Source organism: Tyto alba, unplaced genomic scaffold (genome assembly GCF_018691265.1).
Source record: "Tyto alba isolate M040663 unplaced genomic scaffold, T.alba_DEE_v4.0 Super-Scaffold_21, whole genome shotgun sequence".
Classification (NCBI taxonomy): Eukaryota; Metazoa; Chordata; class Aves; order Strigiformes; family Tytonidae; genus Tyto; species Tyto alba.
In genome coordinates this window covers 20,201,809-20,224,716 of record NW_024881295.1, presented here as the reverse complement: position 1 = coordinate 20,224,716, position 22,908 = coordinate 20,201,809, and the positions used below count along the sequence as shown (strand labels likewise).

Here is a 22,908-nt window from a genome sequence, read left to right as displayed (position 1 = left end):
TCCTTCTTTTTTTAATTTCTTGTGTATTTTCAGTTGAATGTATTTTCCTTTATATGACAATAATGTAATATCCATGCAAAAGCAAGAGGATTTGATTTTAAAGTATTTTTTTTTGGGGGGGGGGGGGGGGGAGAGACTGCAATTATCACTGCAAATCATCTTTAAATTTTTCTTGTGATTCCTTTCTTCAGTTGCACGATCCTTTTGTCTACAAGCACTGGCTGTCCACGATATCCTATTAGACTCTATAACATTTTTATTTTCACAGTCAGTCATCCTGCTTTAATTATTGCCATTTATTTACTCATTGCAGCGGAGTGCAAATACCAGTTCCAGGCCTGGGGAGAATGTGACTTGAATACTGCCTTGAAGACTCGGACCGGGAACCTAAAGAGAGCCCTTCACAATGCTGACTGCCAGAAGACTGTCACAATCTCAAAGCCCTGTGGGAAGCTTACCAAACCCAAACCTCAAGGTAAATTCCGTTTGCTGAAAGCTGCGCACTAGTTCATTTAAATCGCTGGATTTGTGATGTCCCCTGTGCTTCAGCGGGGGGTCAGTAGTACGGGAGATTGTGCTTTCATGACCTTGCCTCAGTTCCGCACTGCTCCCATCTCCCAGTTGTCAGACAATATTCCTGAGATGTGTAGTCGAGCCAGTCTCGTACACGAGAGGTGACCTGAAGATTAGAGCTCCAGCTCTAACCTTCGACCACCTGTATTGCTCCCAATCTGCTGATGCTCGGTAGACCTCCAGGGTACAGGTGATTTTCATAACTCATCTGTTGATGGGAACAGACCAATAATAGCATGCAAAAATGTCTCTTGATAATGACACCTTTAATGTAAGTTTTGTTTGGTATCGAATGATGACTAGTTGAACAAGAGACTGCTTTTCTTTTGGACAGGTAGTATTGAAAGGATATTCTGCTCACTGCACAATGAAGAGAGGATATGTGGGTGTTCTGCACCCTTGGGTTTGTGTATTTTTTTATTCAAAGATAGAAGAAAGGAGAGTACATAATGTATGTGTCTTATTTAAATGCAAGTGACAGTGTAATTCCTAGTACACAGAAAGGCATATGCCCTGCATTTGTGTTTCCAGGTTCCCTTAGACAAACTTACTTTCTTTCTAATCATAAAAGCCTTTTAATGTACTCTTTTGTCAGAGTAGCAGGTGTTATGTGTGTAGGATGATTTACAGTGGGAGCTAAAACTGTGAGATCTTGTTTGAGATACAGAAGTAATGTGTTTTAAGTGGATTATAAAAGCTATGCTACCCTGGCATTTGTTTGCTTAAAACCAGCTAGGTTTAACACATTCCAGGCTCTGAATACTTGGGTAATTATAAAAATAAATGTGATTAGGAGTGACAGGTGCAACTGGGACGAGCAATTTTCAAATTGTGGATGGTGGTGCACCATTGATCTGTGGAGTACCTGCAGGTGGCCTGCTCTGCTTGTGCAACCAGGGACACGTCTGATGAGGTTGCACGCACACAGGCAGAAAAAATCTGCAGCCATCTGCTTTGCAAGTCAGTACAGCCATAACTGGTTTTCCTTGCACACCATCCCTGGCGTTATCACATAAGTTGTGAGTCTAGAACCTGCATAGATAATGACAAGCTGTGAAGCAGAGAGGAGACAACTAGATTTTCAGAGACTTGGTTGAGCTGGCAGCAGTTTTCATTTTCATTTGGGAGTGAGAATGTAGGAAGGGCTTTGAGCTGTGTGATTTTATTGTTTATTAGTTTGCGGGGGGAAAGATTTTTTGGTGAGGTTTTGGTTTAGTTTTTTTTGAGTAAGTTTCCATGCCTACCTATTGTGCTGCCAGAAGGCCTCTGCCACTCAAGCCACTAGCAGCCCTCTGCCTTGTTCTGCTCCTGCTGAGTCAGTATATTCTATCAGTGGCTGTCAGAAAAGGGGAGAGGAAGAAACAGCAGAGTGTCGATGCAGCATTGTTTTGTGAGAGCAAGGCTGTTGAGTGGTACAGGGTCATTTTCAAGTCACAGTTTTAAAGGCAGAGCTTGTGAAATTGCTGTATGGGAGTTTAACTGATTCTAGATACGAGTTGTAGCTGAGACTGAAACTCAGATTGGGACTGGCTGCAGCAAACATAGTTTGACTTGATTAGGAAACCTGACTTCATTTGGTTTGAAGGAACGCAAAAGGAGAAAGAGGTACAAACGTAGGTTTGTGATCACAACAACTGTGGGCAGAAAGTCTGCTCTCTGACTTGAATTAGAAATCTCACAGCGTCTTCTTGCATGCCACCTGCTTGTTCATCTGCTGTTGGCATTAGTAGGAGCGGCACGTGTGGAAGTCACACAGTCACAGCCTGCCTGTGCCCTGAGCTAAAGTTAAGAAATCCATATTGCAGATCTGTGGGTATAACTACGCAGCAGCCACACTGGACAGTATGTTGGCAGCAGCAGGAGGGACTAGAGTAAGAAATTAGGTCAAGCAGATTAATACTGTGTGAAATGTTGTGCCCTACTGAACTTCATTTCTGAGTTAAAAATCTGAGTGCTGACACGTTAGCTGGTATTTCTGTTTTCTGCTCAAGGTGAAGGAAATGACAGGTTGGAGGTAAGTCCCCACCCACAACTAAATAAAGGAAGAATTAAACTGTGTTCAAGCTTTAGTTAGAATAGTACCCAGTTTAATTCTTTGGAGACGAGAAGATCTAGATTATTGTCTGAGCACTTGGAAAAGACTGCAGGTACATACTAGCCTCCCTTTTCACCCATAGCTTCATATCAATGGCTCAAGTCTACAAGAAAAAAAGCATATGATATATGATTTTGAGGCAGCATTTTTTTTTTTTTTGTCTGAGAGACAGTGTTGCATAAGATCTGTATTCATATGCAGCTAGACCTGTAAATGCTGATCAAGTGCCATATGTTGTTCCTACTGTGATTGCCTGGAGTAGCAGGGCAGTGGTGCTCTGGCATTTGGGAGCTCTGGCAGCAGCATAGTGAGGGGCTTATTGATTACAGGAGTCTGTTCTGATGCTAAACAGTTACCTTCTGACTGGTGTGCTTCAAGAGCTGCATCACTGAATACATCTCTGACAGCAGTAGGTTGGGAGTACCAAAAGCCGATGTGAACTGACTGAGAATATTGCACTGAAAAATACTAGTATTCAGAAAAAGGGTATTTTTCATGATTTTCCTGACTAAACTCTTTTCCCGTGCCCTGAATTTTTCCTTCTGGTTGTGTTTATAACCTCTCCATGCCATCACTTTTCCTTTTGATTTCATATTGTACATGGTGTGAGTAAAAGCCCCTATCTAGCTTCTCCAGTCAATTGTAGTTTTATATATCTTCTGTTACTTTTTGTCACTTGCTATCTTTTGAAGCTAAAACCTCTGAGTTCAGTATTTTGTTGTATAACAATTTATCCATTATAAGAATACTCTCTACTGGACTTGACTAAATTCCTTATATTATTGCAAAATTACTTTTGAGATGAAGAGACTGTTCTGTGCACAATATTCCAAGCATATCCTCCACAGATTTGTGTTGAAAAATAAAATATCGTTGTAATACTTCCTTTAGTGTTCATTACACCCACTAAATAACCTAAATGTTTTTCTTTTGATCACTGCTTGCATGTGGAGCAGATATCTTTATCTGAGATCTTCACAATTGTCCCTAAGTCTTGTATTTTTTAAAAAAGTTAATGCAGCTAGTTAAGAACCCAAGAAGGTGTGTGAGTAAGGCAGATTATTTCATCTAGGCTTGCCCAGTGAAGTATTATGTATCAGATTTTGCCTGACACATTTCCTTAGTATGGCTTGGTGTCTGAAGTTCCTCCTCACTTTCTCTGTTCTTTGAGAAAAATGTAAATAAATGGATGTTATCTGTAACTGCTGCTTTCCTGTTGCTTATCCATCTTTCCAGCTCATGAACATGTAGCTATTTTGCTGGTAGGATGAATCCTGTGTCTCTCTTCTCTCACCTGACTATTTCAAAGATGGCTGCTGTTTCATAGGTGTTTGATCTGTGCTTAACAGAAAGGAAAATTATACCTGCAGAAAAATCCCAGGGGTTTTAAAATTTTGCAGGTGTGCCGATAAAAGTATATTTTGGTTTCCCATGAACTTCTATGAGCTGTGGCAAAACTTCTGCTAAATTAAACCAGGAGGCACTCATTAACCTTGGGAATCAATGCCTGCCTTATAAACTGGTGATCTAAGTATTCTGGTGGATTTATTTTATCATTAGCCAGCATTCATGAAAAAGCCTTAAATCTTTTTGAAGTACTCTCATTATTTTGGAAATAAACAAACCCCCTGTATTTTTTCCTTATTAGAAACTGCTCTGTCTCAGTATTTTTTCTTCTGAGCAGCTGACTCGAATTACGGATTGTAGTCTGTGACAGTTGGACATTTTGGAGCTCACTGTTTGCAAGAGAATTGTTAGAGAAACTGTGCTATATATCAGATTTAAAGGGGAGAGCAGATGAAGAATCGGAAATTTGAATTTTATCTGGATTTCTGATGAGCTCTTTTCTCTATAGCTTTGCTGTGGTGTTTTCAGATTGGAAGACAGTAGCTTGGTCCTGGGCTCCTGTGCTAAAGTCTCGTTAACACAGGATGAAAACTGTTGTCCATTCTTGAATGTTGTGCATTGGGACAGAGAGATTGTCAGCAACGTGGTAGTGATATCCCAGACACCATGGTTTGTGTATTTAGTACACAAATGAGGTCATGAGAAAGCCTGTCACGAGGACTGGAAAGGACGAGCGGGTAATTTTTTATCACAGAATCCCAGTGGAGGCTGCCACCTCCCCTCTAGCACACACAATTGCATATTCTAATCAGTGTCTGCAAGGCCGGGGATGTTCAAGGTCTCCCTAAACTATCTTGACAGATGTTAAAGACTCAGGCACTTCTGTCGAGCGGCTGCTCTAATGGCCAACTTGCACTGAAGAGCAGAAAACGCTTCCGACATACTCCATCTGGCCTACTTCACGGCCACCCAAACTTGATTGATGGTTGTTCGGGTTCCAGCCAGCCAGAAAGCAAAAGAATGGGGTATTGTCAGGACTCGGGAAACATGTTGCTTTAACCGCTGAGAGAGGAGGAATTTATTTTTATTGAGCTGGGTTGCCTGATAGGCTTTATTTCTTTTTTTTTTTCACTCTGTCACCCTCATTATTCCTCCCTCTCTCACCATAAATCTTGTACTTTTAGCTATTTATTCTTCTGATTAAGATAAAATTAAATAGAATAAGCAGTCTCCCTGCTCTTTCTGTAATGTACCCTTCATTTTTTTGAATTATGCTCCTTTCTGATAACTGTTTCACCCAGCTGTATTTAGTCCTTTTTAATAAATCTCCCTTCCCAACTTTTTATCAATTTACAGTGTATGTGATCTATGAGTTACTTTATCCTGGCTCAGCTCGGTCCTTGCCACATAGGAAAACAATTCCAACTAAGGTTGGCAAACGTTAACACTGCTTTGTACCGCTGTTGTCTTTAATAATTGGGGTGGCATCCAAAGATCACATCCTACAACACGCAGTTTTTGGAAAGGTTTCTCACATGAAGGCAAGACCTATCCAAGTTGTTAAGGGCTCTGATTTCTTTCCCGTAATGCAGGCCAGGTGTAGCATTTGAGAGTAGCAAGGTGTCAGTGCAGTTCCCTGTGTTTGGCACGGTGTCCCTGCTGCTGCAGTGGAGGAAAGATTACACTCCATGTGTTTTTTATACTTCCATATCATTTGAAGATGGAGTACTTAAGGGTTTAGTGCAATATAAATAATCTGCACTACATTGTTTCTTTTATCTAGCAATCTTTACAGGTAGCAATTAGCTAATGCTCTCATCACTCCTTGGAGCCGAGAAGGTACAAGTTAAAGTAATAATTGAAAGTTGGAAAGGTTAAATGATTTTCCAGGTTGACACAGTATCAGTGGCAGGTCCGGGCACTCAGCTAGGAGCTGCTGATGCTTGCCTCCGTGCTCTAATAGCTGCTGCTCCCCTTTTTCCTAGTCTGCAATTACCTTTATCAGAATGTGATGATTTACTTCAGGGTGAGTGTCAGAACTGCAGGCTTTAACTAAGGTCTTTGGTTTTGACATCAGTAATCTCAGTGGATTTAAGGCAGGGTTTGACACTGATTTACCTTGTGCCTTCTTAGGGAGCTTTGTGTCAAAACACAGAGCAGGATTGTTTTTAATGAGCAGGTATATCCCCCATCCTTACTTCAGTGTCAGGAGCAGAAAACCATGTGGGTTTGAGCATTACAGTGGCAGCCTTGATTCCTGCCCGCAGAGAGGACAGTGCACTGCCAGGACAGACTGCCTGCTCCCGGCTCTTGCGAGGAGCTGATGGGGATGTCTGAATGAATTGCTCACCTGAGAAGCAGCTATTCGTGGCTCAGACAAACTTTGTGCTGCCCTGACAAAAAGGATCACCCCTGGCCCGCTCCGTTTTGCACGTCGGGCAATCTGCTTTTTTCTGGGTGGCCTTCCTCAGCTTTGCCTTTGTGCAGCAACAAAATGCCTGCTTCTAAAGAGTCGCTGGAGGGAACACAGGGGGAGCAGAAATGACTTGTTAGGATTGTGATTTAGTTTTGTTTGAAAGGTGCTGGTGTCTCCTGTTTTGGCATCACAGCCATGCTGTACCTCCCTCTGTAGGTTTCAGAATTCCCCATCTTTAATGTAACTCATTAGTCGTGCAGGCATGCAGCTAGCGTAATAATTAGTATTACGGGAGGCAGAATAATAGGATCTGCTCAAACTAATTAGATATAAAAATGAGGGATTTTCTCATATTACGAAACAGCTGTGATAGTTAAAAAAAAAAAAAAAAAAACAACAACAAAAAAAAAAAAAAAAAAAAAACCAAAAAACAACCTGAAAGGCAAAATTGGGAGGGTTTTCTCTTGCTCTAAAGGATGAGGCAGGTTTATTGAAGAATGGCCTCTGGCACTGACCGGGAGCCTGCAGTGGAATACAGTGATCTGAGCTCTGTGGAGCAGGCACTGGCAGCGGGGACGCAGTGGGAACAGCGTAGCTGGCTGTTATTATTGTTGCTATCATCATGATTATTTGTATTGCATGAGTGCCCAGAGGCCCCAGCTGAAAAAGGGTGCCGTTGTACTAAGTACTGCATAAACATTGTGAGAGACGGTTTTGCCATGAATAATTTAATGCCGTACGGAGCTGAGAAATGTGAAAACCAAGAGAAGAAACGGTGGTCCAGAGGGGTGAGACTGGGTACTAAGTGCTTGGTTGTGTTTCCCCGTGCCCCTTCCTAGTCTGAGGACAAGGCTTGTTACTTCAGGATGAAGCAGAACTCACTGAAAACTTCAGGCTCTGAGGCACATATCTGTGATTTGGCTCCTGCTGCTGTAACATGAGGAAATTAGACTTTTCTCAATTTAAGTGGGAACAAGAGTAAGCCATATAAGAAAAATAAACACAATGATGGTTACAGTGTGGACCAGCCTCAAGCTGCTAGTAAGCTGCCAGTGCAGTCCATAACTAATAAAGGTTGGATGTCTTTTAATAGTGTTTCTTCTGCTTCCATTTCCCTGCGTATCTTGGAGGCTTTACACTGTAGTCTCCCTTGAGACTGCTTTTGTACCTTTGAAAAATTATACTGTTTGGATAAATAATTTGAATGCATCATCAGATCATAACATAATATTAATCTGATTGCCACAGGCCTGATTCCAGGGAGCAGAAAGTACTTGGAGGAGACGACGAAACAGATACACTTTTTTTAAAAGAAGTATTTTTCAATGTTTAATTGTCCTGCAGCTTTTACAGCTGTTTTTGAGAAGAAAAGGTTGGGATTTTTCATGGCAAACATAGGCTTTCATGTTTTCTCACCCTCTGGTTTGTATTTCAGATTTTTTATCTTTTTTTCTGGGCTGCCCCAAAACATGAAAACCTGGATGTGACAAATGTTCTTATTTTACCCTCCTGTGCCTGCAGGAGTTTCTTCTAGGGTTTAATACAGACCTTTGTGGGTGAAAGTTTAAATAGCCTTGCATGTGCCAATTCTGTTACATGCTCATTGTCTCACTTTCCTGGCTTGTAGGAGCAGTCCAGCCTCCTTGGCATTAGGCAGTGCCCTTGAGCCATGAAAATGCTTGAAGCTGTGAGGCTTGCTGTGATAAAAAATATGCCATCAGCAAATGTTTACACTCATTACTGTTCCTAGCAGTGAAACAAAGAGAAAGCTCCTTTCCCCTTTCCCCTTTCCCCTTTCCCTTTCCCCTTTCCCCTTTCCCCTTTCCCTTTCCCTTCCCTTTCCCCTTTTCTTTCCCTTTCCCCCTCCCCTTCTTCTTTCTTTCCTTTCCTTCTTCTTTATTTCCTTTCCTTTTGAACTTTTTCCCCACTTTTTATCCCTCCATCTCATTTTCCATGTCACCATCTCTCCACCTTTTCTTCTATCTGTTCTTACTGCGAAAGTTTTGCAGGCAACTTCTCGGAGTGTGGAGCACGGATCAAAGCAAAGCCCGTGTCCTTTGCCCTGAGTGTAGATCCCATCTGGGGCAGATGCAGAAAGCACAACTGAGAAATGCGTTTGCCTGGTTTTCAAAAATGAACTAAATAAAATGGGGTCTTTATTCACAGTAAATAACAAATAACTTTCTGATAAACAGCTATTTACTGGTCTCAGTTTGACATATAAGCTGCCTCAATGTGTGATTTTTTTTTTTTTTGCTTCTCTTGTGGGTGCAGGTAAATGTCAAACTCCAAATGGTTTATTAATACTTTTTGTTTTCAGCAGTCTCCCGCAGACATGTGGAGGCAGAGAGTAAACTCTGAATGTATCTGTGCCTGCACCTGTCTCGCTGGCATTCAGAGGGATCTTGTGTACAGGAGAGACAGAGGGCTGGAGAGCCAAGCTGGGACTGGGTCCCTCTTGTGCTGAGCATAGAACATGACAAAGAACAGTAAGAAAGTCTGTACCCTGTAAAATCGGCAGTACAAACGTACAAGAGGCAGAAGAGAAGCAGCAGCAAACAGACAAGCAAAATGAGCTACTTCTGAAAATCCCTTCCCACTTAGCCAGACCCCTTCAGGAGTCTACAGTTGCAAAACAAGCTTCACTTGAAAAGGTTATCCATTACAATCTTCCAAATACTTACTGTTAAGGCTCTACCATCTTAAATACATGTGACCCAGGGATTTGTTTCTACAATCATGGAAATTACAAGATAGTACAATTTCTGTTCCTATACAGCAGAGTGAAGCTCCTTAGGGTGAGATTTTTTTTTTCTCCAAGGGATAAAATCCTTGATTTTGTCTAAGTCAGAACTGCTCCTTTCCACATGGGTTGTCATTTTATCCCCAAAATTCAGAAGTGCCCTACACCCGATGACACCATTGACCTTCATTATCATGACAACCAGGTGCTTTGGAAAATTTGCCCCAATGAGAGGTAGGGAGCCCTTTGGAAAACCTGCCTTTCTCTCTACTCAGTGGGACTGAGTGCTAGTTCCTGGGAAATCTGTGTCCTGAACACCTGGAGTTGAAATTCTTTGCTCTAACCTTCCATCAGCACAGCTTTTGCTGTTTTGAATGATTTATATTGCTTTTGGGGACACTGCTTGACTTCCATATATAGGAGTTCAGCAGTGCCGTGAGTGAATTGTTACCTTCTTCTCAACAAATGAAAATAAATACCTGCAAATCTTGGCTTACAAATCTTGGCTTCCATTAAAATGTAATTACCTCCCTTTTGTGCCTTATACATTAAGAGTGCCTTCAAATGGTATGTGGCTCCGGTTCAACATAATTGCTTTCCTTTGCTGCTTGCATAGTAAGAATGAGGCTCCAGAATAAAGATGACTATTTAAAGAGGGCTGCTGCCATTCCAAATTGCATAGGGAAAGTTCTGCTTATCGAATTGATTTGTTTACTGGGTAAGATCCTCACTGGAATTTTTGTTAACGGTCAGCCTGGACCCACTTCTGTGCTGTTCCATGACCACACACCTTTCAATGCTGCGAATAATTCTTAGGCGTACAACTATTCACAGGGTTGTTCAGGTGATGAATGATTAGATAATCCAGTGTGTGCACATTGACACAGTTCGCTCTGGCAGGGGTATTTGTCCAATGCTACGTGGGTGTGTTTTATCTTGCTGGAAGTGCTCCAGGTTCCAGGGAGCAGCCGGATGGCTGTGCGATGCTTGGTTGCTGCGCCCTGCAGGGACTGTCAGGTATTCTGAATTTGCTCTTTGCATGTGCCCTGGTCCAGGATCCTGGCCTCCATCGGAGCAAGAACACCACCAGGCAGGCTCTCACTGTGGGAGAAGAGGGAAGGAGGAAAGCAAAACAGAAACAAAAATTGAAGACTGTTTTGTCACTGTCATTAATATTCGGGAGCATACATAGCTCGCTCTTCTGGTATTTTTGTTTTGCTGCAAGGATGCACAGGGATGGTGAACATAAGTATTTCCTTGACGAGAAGGAAGCCAGAGAGAAGACATAGCTCCTGCCACTGCTTTCCTCAGTGTGGCTATGTGCTGAGCCGTGCCGGGGGTGGGAGGACAGTTTGGTTGGGGCACTAACACACGGTGCATTTGGAGCAGCCGGCAAACAGCTGCCCCGGTCTGTTCCCTCCACTGCACAGCCTGCTCGCCTCAAGTGTTGAGAGACAGTGAGACACAGCACCCACTCCCACCTCAGTGCTGACCCTGGTATTGGTATCTGTAGGAAAAAAATACCTTTGATAAGGCATTTCATGTATTTAAATTAATGTATATAATAATATCAAACATATTTACATAGCTTTCATAAAGTTTTATACTGAGATGTTGCAGCTTGTGGCATGCAAGCCAGAGGTGGCCTGTAGGATAGTTCTGTCACAGTTAGGCATGTAGCTCAGCTGAGCAGGTCTCTGAACTGGCCAAAGTCTGCTCTTCTGAAATCCAGGGTTATCATCCTGCTTTTTGTTTTGCTCCTTCCTGTCCGGATCCTGAACTCTAGCTCATAATCTACCTCTGACTGGTGTCTGGCTCAACACTGAAAAGTCTGGACCACCTGGCTTTAAAGCAAACGCTGCAGTGAGCAGATTCAGATTAAAATTCTGCATGGACTGGTGTGAACCTGAATTTCATCTGGTCAAGTTGTTTTGTCATAGCGGGTCTCAATATTATAAGTAGCACTTGTCTGCAGCAAACACAGTCCCTGTAGCCAACACACAGCTGGTGCACAGATCCACGGCCCTCTCTTTTCAAATATTGCATTAATCAGGTAGGTGAGGTGAAAGGGGGCTGCTGTTGACCCGGAGGGCTTGCAAATGGCAGCGTTCTGCTCGGGGTAGTCCCTGCTCACTGAGCAGCTTCTCTTACTTCCTTCTGGCTCCACGGTGAGCATTGCCGAGACCAAGCTGCTTTGCAGCGCCCGTGAGATGTGGAGAGCAGCGTAAGCGGCATCCCCGTCGTAAAGGCTGTTTCAGCGGGCACTGCTTGATGGATTACTGTAATTTCTGATGGCAGGCTGGGACCCCTTTAAAGGAAAAGGCTGAACCGAAGGTCTTACATCCAATCTGTGCTAAACTGAATTGAATTTCGATAGTTTTCATGTACGGAGTAGAAATCTGGATGGTATTATTGGAGGCAGCGTATCTGTGGAATCTTTCCCTTACTTAACTGGTAGGTGGCTACAGCTGATGCTGGGTGATGGGACTGCTGATCTTTCAGGTAACTGGCATTGTACTCTCAACGGGTCAGGGCTTTCGAGCATGGTGTCAGTGCTGGCACTGCTGGCGTGGTGACCCTTTCAGTCAAGCCTGGTTACGCTGGGAGGGGAGGCGCTGGCAGACCAAGTGATGGGGGTGACACACGGGTCACACCATGGTTTGTTGAGCTGACCTGATAGCACGTCATAAAAGTTGAAGTAGGGTGAAGAGGGATGAGGGCAATAAAAGCCTGAATGACACAGATGCAAAGAGTAGGTCTGAGCCATGAGCAAACATGAACAAAGTACGTCTTAAAGCAACTTTGTTAGCCATGGACATACCATAGTCTGTAGCCTGCCCCTAGTCAAAACAGGTGGAGGGCAGCTGTGAACAGACTTGTGCCTGAAAGTATGAACAGCAACATTTTCACATGTCAGTACGTGGGTATTGGTGTCTGTGGTAGGATTTTTAACCGAGGCTAAGGACTGGGAAATATTTGAGCAGTTTTCTCTTTTTTTACATTGCCACACTCTGGGTGTGTGCATGTCACTTCATGAAGCAAACGTGCTTTGCATCAATGCAGCTTACCTGTCTGAAAGATTAGGCTGTGGCGGTGTGAGTACCTTTAACAGGAAAGGAATTACATCCCACATGCGAGGGTTTTACTCTGCTGAGGCACGAACTAGAATCACTTTGTCTCTGTAGGTAGATGGGTTTGGCGCTTTGGGTGATAGGCAGATTATCTCGAGGCAGTCAACAGGGAGGAATTGAACTTCTGCTAACAGGAGCAGATAGAGACCCACAGGGGGCAAGTGCAAATGAGTAAACGGTGGGTTGTCTGGTACCTCAAATCAAGTGAGGATGGGATGGGGACCTGATGTGACCACAGGGTTCCAGACCAAAACCTTCTCCTGGTGGTCACTTCACCTCTACCACGAACTGCGCGTACTCTGCAGCAGAGTCCTGTTAGTGGCCTGCCCACATTCACTTGCCTCCTTTGCTTTTAGTTAATTTAGTCGAAGTCTGCAGAATGCCTTTCTGCTTGTGCTGGATCTAAATAGATTTTACAGCTCATCTGATTGATAAAATGCCGCTGTTGCTTTCAGAGAGAGCGGTGTTGGAGGAGAGAGAGTGAGAGAGAGCATGATCAGTACAGAATCTAGGAGGGCTGGTGATACAGAGGGAAAATTAGAGGAGGTGGAGGACATGGGTGAAAGAGGATAGGAGAGGAGACAGAAAATTTGTAGAGGAAAAAAAAAAGCTTTAGCTTTAGATGCTAACTTAATGAAAAAATGACATTCTGGAATGACAGGTTGTAAAATAGCCCCAGATTCTGTGAATAGCTCCAGAATGAAGGTATGCTTATACACACATGCATGCACACATGGACACACACACAAAGGTAGGGTGGGGGGGAAGTTCATTTTCACATTTTCAAACAAAAAAAAGGGACTTATTTTTTTAAATTATTATGCCTTTAAATGTTAAACAGAGCTTTTAAGGGAAAGAGATTCTTAGGGCAGATTATGTGACTAAACATGAAATAGGTATTTTATTTTGCTTTGACTAAACTGGAAAGAATTTTTGTCTTGTTGAAAAAGATGAAGGAAAAAAAAAATGTTGTTTTGAACACTCACAAACAGGAAAAACAACCATCAGAGAAATGTGATAACCTAAGTTTGCCTTCTGCTGAAGGCACACTGGTCCTATCCATACCTGAAAGATGTCAGTGTAGTTTCCTTGGCTTTAATGCAAGTAAGCTGGTTTTACCAGATCTGATGACTGCTTGACAGCCTCTGTTATGCAAACTGGTCAGAGAGAAAAGAATCACAAAGAAGAGTACCACCTTAAGGGTCAAGTGCTTGTCTTCTCATTCACAGTGATATTTGTTTTTTAACCTGAGATTTTTTTTGTTGGTTTGTTTGGTTTTTGTTTGTTTGTTTGTGTTGTTGGGGTTTTTTTTGTTGTTGTGGGTTGTTTTTTTTTTTTTGTTGGGGGGGGCAGTGGGGGTGGGAGGGAATGTTTTTTGAGGAGGAAGAAACAACAGCAGGATTCAAAGGTGGAAAGTGAAATCTGGGTTAAGGCAAACATGGGGCAAACACTGCTTGCTGTTTTGGTTCCGGGAAAGATACTTCACAGAAACTCAGTTTCTGTCTCTCTATAGTACCTGTTGTGCTGTGTTTTGTGGTGGTATCCATGAAAATTTACTCACGTTCCCAGCGAGAGCTGCTGTTTCCCCCATTACAAGGTGACATGTGATACAAGAGTACTTAGTCCCCTTAATTCATGTTCATTTTTCAGGCCCCTCTGTGAATTTCCTCCACCTGTGGAACACCACAGCACCCTATAGCACAGTGGAGGTTGCCACAGGTGGTAGTATAATATCTAAACTCGCACTTGCACCTTCACAGTGCTCCCCTGTTTACCCCAAATTAGCGGGTGCTCCCCAGTCCTCTCCCCATCCTTTTGGTACCAGCTGGGTGGGCAGACAGTGCTCGAACGACTCCTGCCCGGACCTCAGTTGCCTCTCAAGTGTACCTAGGTGTTTGTCCCAGGCAAAGGGGGAAGGGTTGGCAGGGGGGAAGCTGAAGAAACAAGTGAGCTTTTTCTCACCACGCTCTGGAGTTGCTCTCGCATTCAGAGAAAGCCGGAGACTAACAATGAAACGGAGGGGGATGTGCGTGGGTTGTGTGTGCAAAGCTTCCTTCCAGCTCTCCACTGAGCCATGACCCGGTTTCTCCAGGAGCTGCCTGCTGTTTTCTTATTTTCCAAGCAAGTTCCTGAAACAATGCTTTGCATGCCAAACAGGGTCAGCTGCTCAGATAGGAAGGGTTCTGAACGGGATGAGCATCCTCCTTTCCATCGTCTCTAGCACCTCGACTGCTCCTTTTTTTATTTATTTTCCTTCTGTTTTCCCTTTCCTTGTTCAGAATGAGGAAACAAAATTAGTTCTTATGTGCATAGAGGAAACAAGGGTAACTCTCCAGGGGTATTGAATGAAATTTATTGCAGTGACTGCTAGATGCTAATTTTTTTTATGGTGGTTGTTATCTTGACAGAATCCAAGAAGAAGAAAAAGGAAGGCAAGAAACAAGAGAAGATGCTGGATTAATGGAGCCAACTTGGGCAATGTGAGAAAGGGACATCAGCAAACATGATCAGTTAACAGTTTCATTTATACCTAGGCATTTTATCCTAAAATTATTTATAGCTTAATGGTACCATAGAAGGAAACAAACACAGAAAAAAAAAAAAATCCTTTTTTATTACTTTAGTCTTTTTAATGTATAACCCTAACAACAATTTTTAGAGGCCTGTAATAAAGGCCTCCAAACTCATTTAGAAAATTATGTCTATTGTATATTGAACAATGTAGAGGTTTTAAAAATATTTTTTTCTCAAGTCTTGCCATAGGTCTCATTCTGTTAGTTACTCCATGCAAGCAGAACCTGAACCTGTGTGGAGCTCGGCTGAAGCCAGCGGTGCCCTGAGTTAACATAGGGGGCTGGCTGGATACAGTTATATTTAAGATTGGGACCTTATATCTGAAAAAAAAACCAGACTTGTTTCTTAAGTTCGTATTACATCTGGATAACTATGAAATTATTTGTTTAAGGAAAGGGTGGGGGCATTTTGTTGGGTATTTACAGCCATATAATTTTTTCGGATGTGTGGTGAATACTCATTCCAAAATGCCACCATCTCCAGGTAAAAACAAGTCACACTCTTATCCTTGGTCATATTTTGCATGTTGGCAGTAAAAATTCTGAAATCTTTCAACAGTTGTACATAGAAGAGCCCAAATTTTTCACTATTTTCTAGCAATGATTTTTCCAAGTGAAACGATAGCAAAACTTTTCATATTTTAGCGTATCAATGCTGGTGGATGGTAGTGTCCTCTGTTTTACCTATAAAAGCAGAAAATTGCTTTCTTTTATTTGTTTGTTTTGCCAGAGGGGAGAATATCCCTTTCACTAAAATCTAGCTGAAATTGTTGCGATTCTGCCTGACCCAACTCCCTTTTGTATCAGTGGGAATCTTTCTGTTGATTTGAATTAGAGTTGGTAGAAAAATAGTATGTCTGGTGGGAAGTAACAAAAGAAATTTATTTGGAAACTGCCTGAGATAGCTCATATTTTTGACCAAAAATGTGGCAGTTTGTGGGACGTGAAACTGATAAGAATGAAGTTAATTTTTGTTTCTCTGTTAGTAAAGCAGAAGGGAAATATAAAACCAGTACCTTTTGCTTTCTTCCATTTTTATATAAGCAAAAAGAGGTTGGAAAATCTCAGTCAAAATAAAAACGGTTCTTTCCTTTAAAAATTTTTTGGAAATCTGCACGGGAAGAAAAGGAAAAGTTATAACCAGCTCCTTTTAATTTTGTTCAATTTTACCCACTTTAAATGACAATAAGTCCGGAGAAAAGTCACTGAGTAGAAAAAAGATCTGACAAAGGGCTAGTCTGTCCCCAGGGAAGGGGTTGGTCACCAAACTAAGCAACCAGACATTTTAGAGGAAATATAAGGGATTTCAGTGCCCAAATGAATTGAAAAATCATTGCTTTTAAATTCTAAATCTTAAAATTCAACACCAAGAAATAATCTTTGCCATTTGAGTAGGCTGCAGGCTTGCCTGCTGGTCAGGAGGAATAGTCTCCCTCGTACTGCTGTGGGTACCCACTGGCTTCAGCAAAGCTGCAGCAGGGCGTGTTCATCTGAGTAAATCAAATTGCTCTCTTGGGATTAGCTTGTAGACAAGCAGAGAGTCTTTTTCCAGACTAACATCACTCCCCTTTTCTATGCAAAAAAAAAATTGATAACAGTTGCAGAGCTTGCCCTCTTTTTTTCTCACATGGAGGGTATGGCTGATCTGAACTCACAGTCAGGCAAATCCTGTAGATGTTCCCAAACCCTTCTCAAGCCAGCTAGCCAAGGCTCTGCGCATAGCTCAAGGTAGACTAGCCACACAGTTGTTTCCCAGACTCCTTGGGTGTGTTTTGCAGTCTGTGTTGATGTCCTTGTTATTCTGACTACGCTGTTGGACATACCCGAGCCAGTGGTATAGTTAAAAATGTCCCCAGCATGTGGTGGATGTGCAATGACCAAACCCAAAATCATAAAGGCTCATATTTGGGTGGTTCTGGGTGCTATTTGGTTTGTTCATGGTCTAATCAGGTCTACCTGTGCTTGTGCCTCAGACTTAAACTAGTGGATTGGTAGGTCTGACTGGAAGCAAAGGGAGAAAGAAGCTTTTTCACTCACCAAAGGTTTGTCTGTCTAAATGCTGCATCAGCTCACTTAAAGTGGTTTAGCTTTGAGTGCGAACACTGTTGCACCATTGTCTTACACTGGTTAATCTAGTCCATGTTTCATAGGGAGCTGGCAGGAGTTGGGAATGATGCTGAGACCAACAGTTTGACTGTCCTTTAGCAAACCTTAGATGTGACTTCTGATTTCCACCTCTGTGAGTAAGAAGAAATTAAATTCCTCTCTGTTTCTTCTGACACCTTATGGCCCTTATGATTAACTGCCCATCTGGCTTGTTAAAGGAACATTCCTAATAGTTTTTGAAGGAGGCCAGTCAAGTTCCTATGGTGGTGTAGGGCCTCCATGGGAAAACAAAGGAAAAAAACCAAAACAAAATATTAAGACCAGACGAAAGCGCAGCAGTCCTGGTAGCAAAGGGTGTGAAATAGGAGAACACTTCCTCTGTACTACTCAGCTGAATATGTTTGGATCTATATTGGCATCCTACTGTTGAAAATAATTGGAGTTGTATCTCTCATAGTTTATAAACAATGAAAAATGTTTCCAAGAAACTAGCAGAAAACATTATGTGGAAACTCTAGCTATGAAGGAAATGATAAAAGAAATTCATGGCAGAACACGGAGGAAGATTGAGTAGAACAGGTCAGTCAGGTCAGCTCTGAAAGGACATATGTGGTACCTGACAGAAGCAGTTGCTTCACTAGTAACATTATCAAGAAAGTAAGAGGAAAGTATCTGAAGAAAACCTCTTTCCATACTATCTTGCTCAGTTTCCACTTGGGTCATTCTGAAATTTCTCTTCAATTCTTCTCTAATCTTCTACCCTCCCTCCTTTGGGAGGGTAAGCTTGTCTGCCAGTGCTGTGGGGGTGGCTACTTCAGATGAAATATGTGGTTTGCTCTCTTGGTGCTATCCTGTTACAGTTGAAAATGACTTAGCATAGATGTGTTGCTTAGCTAGTTTAGCCAACTGAAGTTTGTTTCACAAATGTCCCTCTCATGAAGTGATTTCCACCTTCATTTGCTGCAGCTATAATATGGTAGAATATGATAGAAATCCCCCGAATGACAGCCTTTTTTTCTGAGCACTCAAATCTCTTAGAAAAGAGAGGGGTATGTTGCTGAACATGAGCTAAAATCTGAATCTGCATCCAGACTCTGGATTCTAGCAAGTTTAAATTTAGGGGAATTTGGGTGTAACTCTGTTCCCTTCCTCTAAGTAGACTGAGCCATGCTTCTAAGCAATTAGGTTTGTTTATATCTTGATTCAAAACAATATTTGAGGATTGGGGCATTTTCTGACTTTGACGTGTCTCCTGACAGAAGTGCCCATATTGAAAGAGAATCATTGCTTGTCAGCCTGGCATATTTAACAGACTATTAAGTGCAGCAAAGCTGGATGGCAAGACTCCAGGAAGGGGAAACATTTATTGTACATAAAGGTAGATACAAAGTTTTAAATTACTGATTCTCATCTTCTAATTGTATAATGACATTGTGGACTGTACTGTTTTTCAAAGGAGAAAAATCAGAAGAAATGAAAGAATAATTATTATAAAACATATCAACAAACAGTGTTGGAATCTTTGTCAAGAAGAGACAGATATGAAGTCAGGAGCATTTTATACAAACTTCTTTTGCATGCTCCTGGAGTAGGGAAGACAGGATGACTGGCTGGCACATTTGTTTTTATGCTGTGCTTGATTTATGCCTTAATGAAAAATAATCAAATGTAGAACGTTACAGAGAAGTAAAATCCCACTCCAACCTCAAAAGAACACGTCCAATGGGAGGCAATAGCAAAAAGAGACAAAGTATGTCTGTCTTTTTCTGGTTTAGGAGTGCAAGTTACAATGATGTTGATAGAAAACATAACATATTTCTTTAACTTTGGTGTATATCCTTCACCACTTGACATGTGACAATGGAAAATTCAAGTAAAACAACAGAGCATTAGGATGAACTAAGGGGAAGTGAATACTTACTGAGACTGTTTATGGAAACGGGCCTATAAACCCCCTGAAACTAACCATGCTGCTAGCAGGGAGCATCTGAAGATAAACATTGTGTAGCATTCCCGTTTGTTTAATGAAGTCCCTTAACATATGATGAACTTTATCTGAGTCTCCTTAGTCTGATGTCAATGATGAGGGTGGGACAAAAGCCAGCCTGACTTTCCCTCAGTCTAGGAACTACACCTACATTAACAGTGTAAACCTGCCATTTTTCTAAAGCAAAATATTGGTGAGGTACAGCATTTTGACGTGACACAGTAGTCTTTCACATGACCCAAATTCTTATAGGAAGGAGAAACGGTATGTCAATGGGAGTAGGTATTTCATATTAGATCTTTTAAAATTCTCTAGGACAGCATCTTCTGAGAACTCCTGACTGTGTTCTCTCCATTGCAATGACAGATTATACCCATTGTCTGCCTTCCCCCACTCATCTCTAATTTTGATAGTATTTGTAGGTTTTCTGTCAATTCTGCTAAGGCACTCTACCTCTCAGCCAAACTTCTGTGGATATTGTTGATCTTTCCTCATGCTTGAGGCTGTATTCTCCATTTCTTGCTGGATTGTTGCAAAACAGCCCCAGCAAGCCCCTACCATCAGGTACCTCTCATTCTGTCCTTCTAAGAATAGAGGACACAGTAGCAACTTGTTAATCGTAAGATGATAATGAACAAAGAAGTATGAGAACAAGCAAAGAGATTCCCTAGTTTCAATGGGAGGATGGCTTGCTAGTAAAAGCTTTGTCATAGCTCAACCTGGGTGAGGCTTCCTGGGAGACAGAAATGCATCACATTTGATCAAAAATTAGAGACAATGATGAAATAGTGTCTGCCCTCAAACAGAAAATAACTTAGCTATATAAACAGTGGCAAGAAGCTGTGTGTTTCCCCAGTGTCCTTTTTTTTTGCCACCAAATTAAAGAGAAGAGACATGGTGCATAGAGCTTCAGGAATAGTGGAAGACATGCCTGAGCAAACAGAGCATGGAGAGGACATCTTTTACCCCATGGGTGTTTGCATTTGGACAAAGTCTAGGTAGTGTTCATAGCAGCAGAAAACTTCGTGTGCTTTTGGACCGAAACTAAACGATGCTGAAGTCTAATAATTTTCCTAATGTTCCTTTTCTGCTACTCTTCAAAAATTGCAGTCTGCCTTGTTACCTCATGACTCTGACCTGAGCAGAAAAGAGGTATTTCAGGGAAAACATAGGAATTCAGCTATATTTCACTATCATTATCTCTTTCTGCCCTTTCTGCAGTTTGCCATTTAAATGTAGAGTATCTTGGGGTCCCAGATGGCTGAAAACTCTGTAGGTATCTCCAGCATTTAAATAGCTTGGCTTTGAGTTGCCTATGAAAAAACTGTACCTACAGTTCTTACTCCTTTCTTAAAAAAAAAACCACAGTAACAAACAAAACCCACAACAAAACTGTGAAAGCATGTGTCCAATGTATGAGTTTACGGACGAGATGAAACAGAGGCTCCCAAGTATTCCCATTTCTGAAGGTTACTCAAAGACTACACAAAAGCTTTAGCCCTGAATTCTGTGATGTAAAGGTAGGAGGACAGATAGCCTCTGCAGGACTGTCTTACCCATCGCCAATTTAATTCAATTAATTACGCTGTTTGAATTCCCTCACTCTAATCTACCTGGCAACAAGACATGATTTAACTTTTCTCATTAGGTCATTCATTACCCTTCCCATATTGTAATTATGTAGGTCATCTAGATTTTTACAGCTGAAGGAAATGACTCTGATAATCCAGGCTGTGTTGTGGTTGCAGAGGGGACCTGAAGCAGAGGCTGGGTAGTACTGCTGCAGCTTGGGGCTGGAAACCAACTAATGAGAATGTCAGCATCAGACACAGCAGCTCTCTAAATATACGTGCATGCATACTGCATATATATATATCTCCAGATATGGGGAAGCAAAACCCTGTAAAAAAGTCTACTGATAACTCAAAATGTCTCTCACAACTAGTGCTGCCTTCAAGCTAAAGTAGAAGTGAAAGAACTTTTTGTCCTGTGTCGTTATTTACACAATGGTACAAAAGTAGTATATAGGATGAAGGGCTAGGTTTCTTTGGACTCGCCAGCATATCAGTTTAAGGATGGCTGTGTCCAAGAAAAATGCAAAACACATGCCAATGAAATGGCCAGTAGAACTTAGTATCAGAGTGATGTTCTCTTCTGTCACGCCAAGTACATGGAAGGGCTTTTGTTCAAAGCTTCAAAAAGTACTTCAGTTAGGTGTGAACATAGAAACCCAGGCAGAAAAAGGCTTTTTCTCTGCCAATAAAAAGGGAGGAAAATGAGAAAAAAAGATGGAAAAAACAAAGTAAAACAGAAATCATGTTAATACTTGTAGTTTGTGTGCTAAACAGGAAGAAGGAATGGAAGTCAAAATAACAAATTAAAGCCTGAATATTGTGTTCAATGGATTTCTAATTCTGTATATATCTATTAAACCAGTGCTATATGATATCTTCTCATGGATTACTCTCTTTTTCCTGTTCCTTTTCCTTTTTTTTTTTTTTTTTCCAGTTTGTATATTGATTTTGTAAGCTAGCAGTGTGTTACCCTTTTGATTTTTTAAAACTTGTATGAAAGCCATATATCCATATTGTAGAATGAAAGCATTAATCCTGTAACATCCCTTAATGTTTCCATTAGTTCTGTGGGATTGTGGGAGGCTCTAGCGAATGTATATGTTTACCAATTGTATCAACATAATTTACTTGCTCTTAGTGGCGATAAAGAATTAAATAAACTAATACACTGAAGTGTGGTGTTCTCATTTGATTGTGGAAACTGTAGGGGACTTCTGAAGTTTCTTAAATTAATTCCAAGTATTCCTAGTGATCTTTCTTTATTGTGCTATTTTCCCATCAGCTATAGGTGTTGCTTGTCACAGAAACACTCTTTGTAAATTCAGAAAAAGTTTTAATCTGTAGAAAGAAATCTGCCAGAAAGTTATTCTAGCAGAAAACAGCTCTTTGGTTTGTGCATACTGAAGTCTGTCTGCCTCAATTCATGACACTTACTGGTTCTGTAAGGAACTTGTTTCAGTATACAGTTATTTCAACCTGTGTAATATTGACACAATGATGGGTTACAAATAAGGAGTTTGATTTTATTTATTTTTTTTTTTTGTTAAATTACTCTATCCGCTAAGCGGTGGGAAAACCTTATTCCCAGCTCTGTCAAGCTCATCTGTTTTACTTTAACAGTGATTTTAATGAGCATGTGTGTTCTTGGTGAGAAAGGATTAGGCCTCAAGAGTAGAGCAAAGAAGTTAAATTACATTAATGGACTGAATAGAATTATGCAGAAATTTAGGTAATGCTCATTGTCTGTTAATTTCTTATTCTTTCTTTTTGTTCTTTCATTATATTTTCTTTCCTTAATTTGCTCTCTTTTCCAAATACTTTTCCAGGTTTTGTTTCTGTGTCCAATTATTAGTTAAAATGTTAGAATAATTAAGTACTCCATACAAGCCATTCCATCACTCACTGCCAGAAGACGGAGATGCTTCACACTGTTTACAAGACTAGGAGGTTTATACAGGCTTCTGAAATTGTTTGGAGGAAAGTGAAGTATTATAAGGTATGAAAACTGACAGTGCAGTCTTTAAACCACTAATGGACTCAGAAACCTAAATCCTATCCTTGGAAAGGAGACCAAGTATTCACTATTGTTTAATTACAAAAGAAAAATTTTAATTCCTTTTTAGTATGTTGCTTAGCAGTTGGTTACATTTTTAGGTTACTGAGTAATGAGAGTCTTAAGATGCTCTTGTTCTTCCATGGCAGATGTCTAATCTTGTCAGTAAGCCTGAGCTGCTTGGGGATTGTCTCAAGTCATGCTTATTTTCCCAAAGCTCCATCATGCAGGGCACACAGGTCTCTGATTTCTCCTGTCCTTCCCACCTCTGTCCCCAAATGCTGACTAAGCTATAAAACAGGCCTGGCAA

The 22,908-nt window shown here is 41.3% G+C and overlaps 1 protein-coding gene across 4 annotated transcripts in view; it reads left to right on the top strand.

Annotated features, from left to right (window-relative positions):
- PTN (pleiotrophin) overlaps nucleotides 1-21,718 on the top strand; it is an 85,601-nt gene extending 63,883 nt beyond the window's left edge. For all 4 annotated transcript variants that reach the window (XM_032986021.2, XM_042795325.1, XM_032986019.2 and 1 more), the window contains exons 4-5: nucleotides 314-475; nucleotides 14,714-21,718. In XM_032986021.2, the coding sequence (XP_032841912.1) occupies nucleotides 314-475; nucleotides 14,714-14,766 (215 nt within the window). In that variant the 3' untranslated portion in view covers nucleotides 14,767-21,718. The remainder of the gene's footprint in view (nucleotides 1-313; nucleotides 476-14,713) is intronic.
- The last annotated feature ends 1,190 nt before the right edge of the window (nucleotides 21,719-22,908 follow it).